Source organism: Bison bison, unplaced genomic scaffold (genome assembly GCF_000754665.1).
Source record: "Bison bison bison isolate TAMUID 2011002044 unplaced genomic scaffold, Bison_UMD1.0 scf7180017864285, whole genome shotgun sequence".
NCBI lineage: Eukaryota > Metazoa > Chordata > Mammalia > Artiodactyla > Bovidae > Bison > Bison bison.
Window position 1 is genome coordinate 1,543,855 of NW_011494857.1, and position 2,869 is coordinate 1,546,723.

General features: G+C 58.5%; 1 protein-coding gene across 1 annotated transcript in view; it reads left to right on the forward strand.

Annotated features, from left to right (window-relative positions):
- The window catches only part of TBC1D17 (TBC1 domain family, member 17), a 9,697-nt gene that overhangs the window by 4,947 nt on the left and 1,881 nt on the right, over window positions 1-2,869 (forward strand). Inside the window, exons 9-14 of the mRNA XM_010849719.1 lie at window positions 45-173; window positions 617-711; window positions 1,104-1,220; window positions 1,316-1,416; window positions 1,499-1,598; window positions 1,926-1,957. Coding sequence (XP_010848021.1) covers window positions 45-173; window positions 617-711; window positions 1,104-1,220; window positions 1,316-1,416; window positions 1,499-1,598; window positions 1,926-1,957 — 574 coding nt within the window. The remainder of the gene's footprint in view (window positions 1-44; window positions 174-616; window positions 712-1,103; window positions 1,221-1,315; window positions 1,417-1,498; window positions 1,599-1,925; window positions 1,958-2,869) is intronic.

The following is a 2,869-nucleotide window of genomic DNA, read 5'->3' on the forward strand; positions in this document are numbered from 1 at the left end:
CAGGGAGGGGCAGGGCGGCGGGCAGCCAAGGGGAGGCCCCTCTGAGCTGCCTTCCACCTCTGCCCCCAGGGTCTGAGCCCCAGCCTGCGGCGCGAGGCCTGGAAGTTCCTCCTGGGGTACCTGAGCTGGGAGGGCTCGATGGAGGAGCACAAGGCCCACGTGCGCAAGAAAACGTGAGTGAGAAGGCACGGCCCCTGCCCTGCTGGGCTCAGCCCGACTGCCCCAGCCTCCTGAGTCCACTGGAGGTTTTTGATCAACCGCATATCCCTTGATCAAAGGGATCAGGGACATCAGCCCACACATAGCGGGATGGAGGCAGTGGGCCGGTGTCTGATGCCGTTTTCATCCCTGGGCCATGCCATATCACCGATGTGCAGCGGGCTTCCTCCCCACCGTGCGGCCCCCTCTCCTGGCTTATCTTGTGCCTCTGCTGTGTATTCTGGTCCCTGCCCCTGGGGCTCTCTCTCCACTGGGGCTGACAGACTGTGAGCAAAGCCCACAAGGGTGTCCTGTGTCCCGAGAGACGCCGCAGAGGGGAAGTGCGGCGGTGAGCTGGGCTAAGCCCCGCCGGTGAGGCGGCAGGGGTGTCCTTACTGCTTCCCTCTCCCCGCCTCAGGGACGAGTACTTCCGCATGAAGCTGCAGTGGAAATCTGTGAGCCCCGAGCAGGAGCGGAGGAACTCCCTGCTACACGGATACCGCAGCCTCATCGGTGGGTGGCGGCGGGGATGGGGGTGCCAGGCCAGAAACGAGGTCGTCTAGGGGTGAGGGGGGGAGCAAGATGGGCGCAAGCAGGGGTGAGTGGCCAGGATGGCGAGGCGAGGCGCGGGGGGCGCTCCAGGCTTCCTGGGTTCAAATCTCTATTCACTGAGAGATCTCGGCAAGTGATGTGATCTCCCTGGGCTGCCATGTCCCCACCTGTCGCTGGTTTGGTGACTGAGGCTGGGAGGGCGTGGCCAGCCCTTGAGTGTTGAGGTGCAGCACCTCCCGTGGGAGCAGCCCAGACGGTCTCTGGAGGGCCCACAGCTGCCTAGGCGTGCTGGCGGCCGGCAGGGACCGGACCCCGCTCCTTTCACACCTTCACTTTGTCCTCTGTGCCCGCAGAGCGGGACGTGAGCCGCACCGATAGGACCAACAAATTCTACGAGGGCCCCGAGAACCCGGGGCTGGGCCTGCTGAACGACATCCTCCTAACCTACTGCATGTACCACTTCGATCTCGGTGCGTTGCAATCCGGGGAGGGGCTGGGGCTGGCCTTCCAGGGGGCCGGGGGGCACTGCAGGCCTGGGCTGGGCCCTGACCCCGTGTCCCCCCAGGCTACGTCCAGGGCATGAGTGACCTTCTCTCCCCGATCCTCTACGTCACCCAGAATGAGGTGGACGCCTTCTGGTGTTTCTGCGGCTTCATGGAGCTCGTGGTGAGGCTCAGGGCAGGGGTGGGAGGCAGGTCCCTGACGGGCCCCGGGGGCTCTGACTCCTCACGAGGCCCTCTGCCCACAGCATGGGAACTTCGAGGAGAGTCAGGAGACCATGAAGCGGCAGCTTGGGCAACTCCTGCTGCTCCTCAGAGTGCTGGACCCACCGCTCTGCGACTTCCTGGGTACGTGTCTTGGCGGGTGGGGCCGGGGATGGTGGGGCCACAGATGACATCCAAACGTGTGGACGTGTGGATGTGGTCCAAAGGAGAAACAAGCCCCCAGAACCCAGAAGTGATGTGTAAAAGCAGGACTGCGGTGTGGAGCAAAATCTCGATAAATGGAGATGTGGGCACCCCCCCACCCGCCTCCCCGCCCGCCATGTCCCCGCTGCCCAGTGAGGTGGCTCCTCCGTGTCCCGTCAGTTATACTTTTCAGATGAAGGACCTGGGCCTGGTTCCTCACAACTCCCAGCTCCATCTAGCTCTTATCTGCACTCACCCCTGAGCCAGGGATTGGATACTGGTTCTTTGGGCTCCTGAGGGTGGGACTGCTGCATTTTTGGCTTTAAAATTTGTCTGCATTACTTGTTCAGTATAAAAAATGCAGGAAATTCAGGGAAAGGAAGTTGAAGTTGCTGTTGCTAGAACTGTTCTTTTGAACACAGATGGTGATAAATAAGCTAGTCGATTGGTGGACATTTCTACACCGAAATTTAGGGTCACACTGGGGAGGGGAGACGTAGCTGGCCTCCCATCACTAAAGAGAAAACTACGGCTTAGAAAGCACACACCACTTCGAGGGACACTAGGACGTTAGCTGCCTCTCTCTGTCATTTGGAAGTTTTCTAAACCATCAGTTTTATCAACTATATGGTGTTCTGTTCCGTTTAAGGATGTACAAGAGTAGATTTAGCCTGACTTGCTGGACATTTAGGTTGTTTATAATTTTTCACCATGATAAGTCTTTATTTGTGGGTAATGCTTTTAAATTCCAAGAAATGATTTCTATCCGCACATGTTTTTACATCTTTTGAAACATGCATCCCCATCACTGCTTTTCTGGAAAGGTCTGCCAGCTTACGTTTTCACTAGCAGTGTACACCAGGGCCCGGTCGCTCACACCCCTCCCCACCAGCTTTGGGTGTTGACCAGATTGTTATTCTTCCTTTGAGTGGACTGGTTTTACTGCCTCCCTCCTACATGAGAGTGGAGACCAGGAGTGCCTCCTCGCATCTGGAGCCTGGAAGGCAGGATGGGAAGGGTTCCTGCTGACTGGAGCAGCTCCCCCCACCACCTTCTCCACCCCCATGAGCTCTCCATCCACTTGGGAGACTGGTGTGGGTTCTTAGCCACCAGCATGACTTCTTAGAGCCCAATCCAAACGTCAGGTGCCCTGTGAATTAGAGCGGGATTGGGGTTGATAGAGAGCATTGCCCATCCTGCCACTGTCCCCC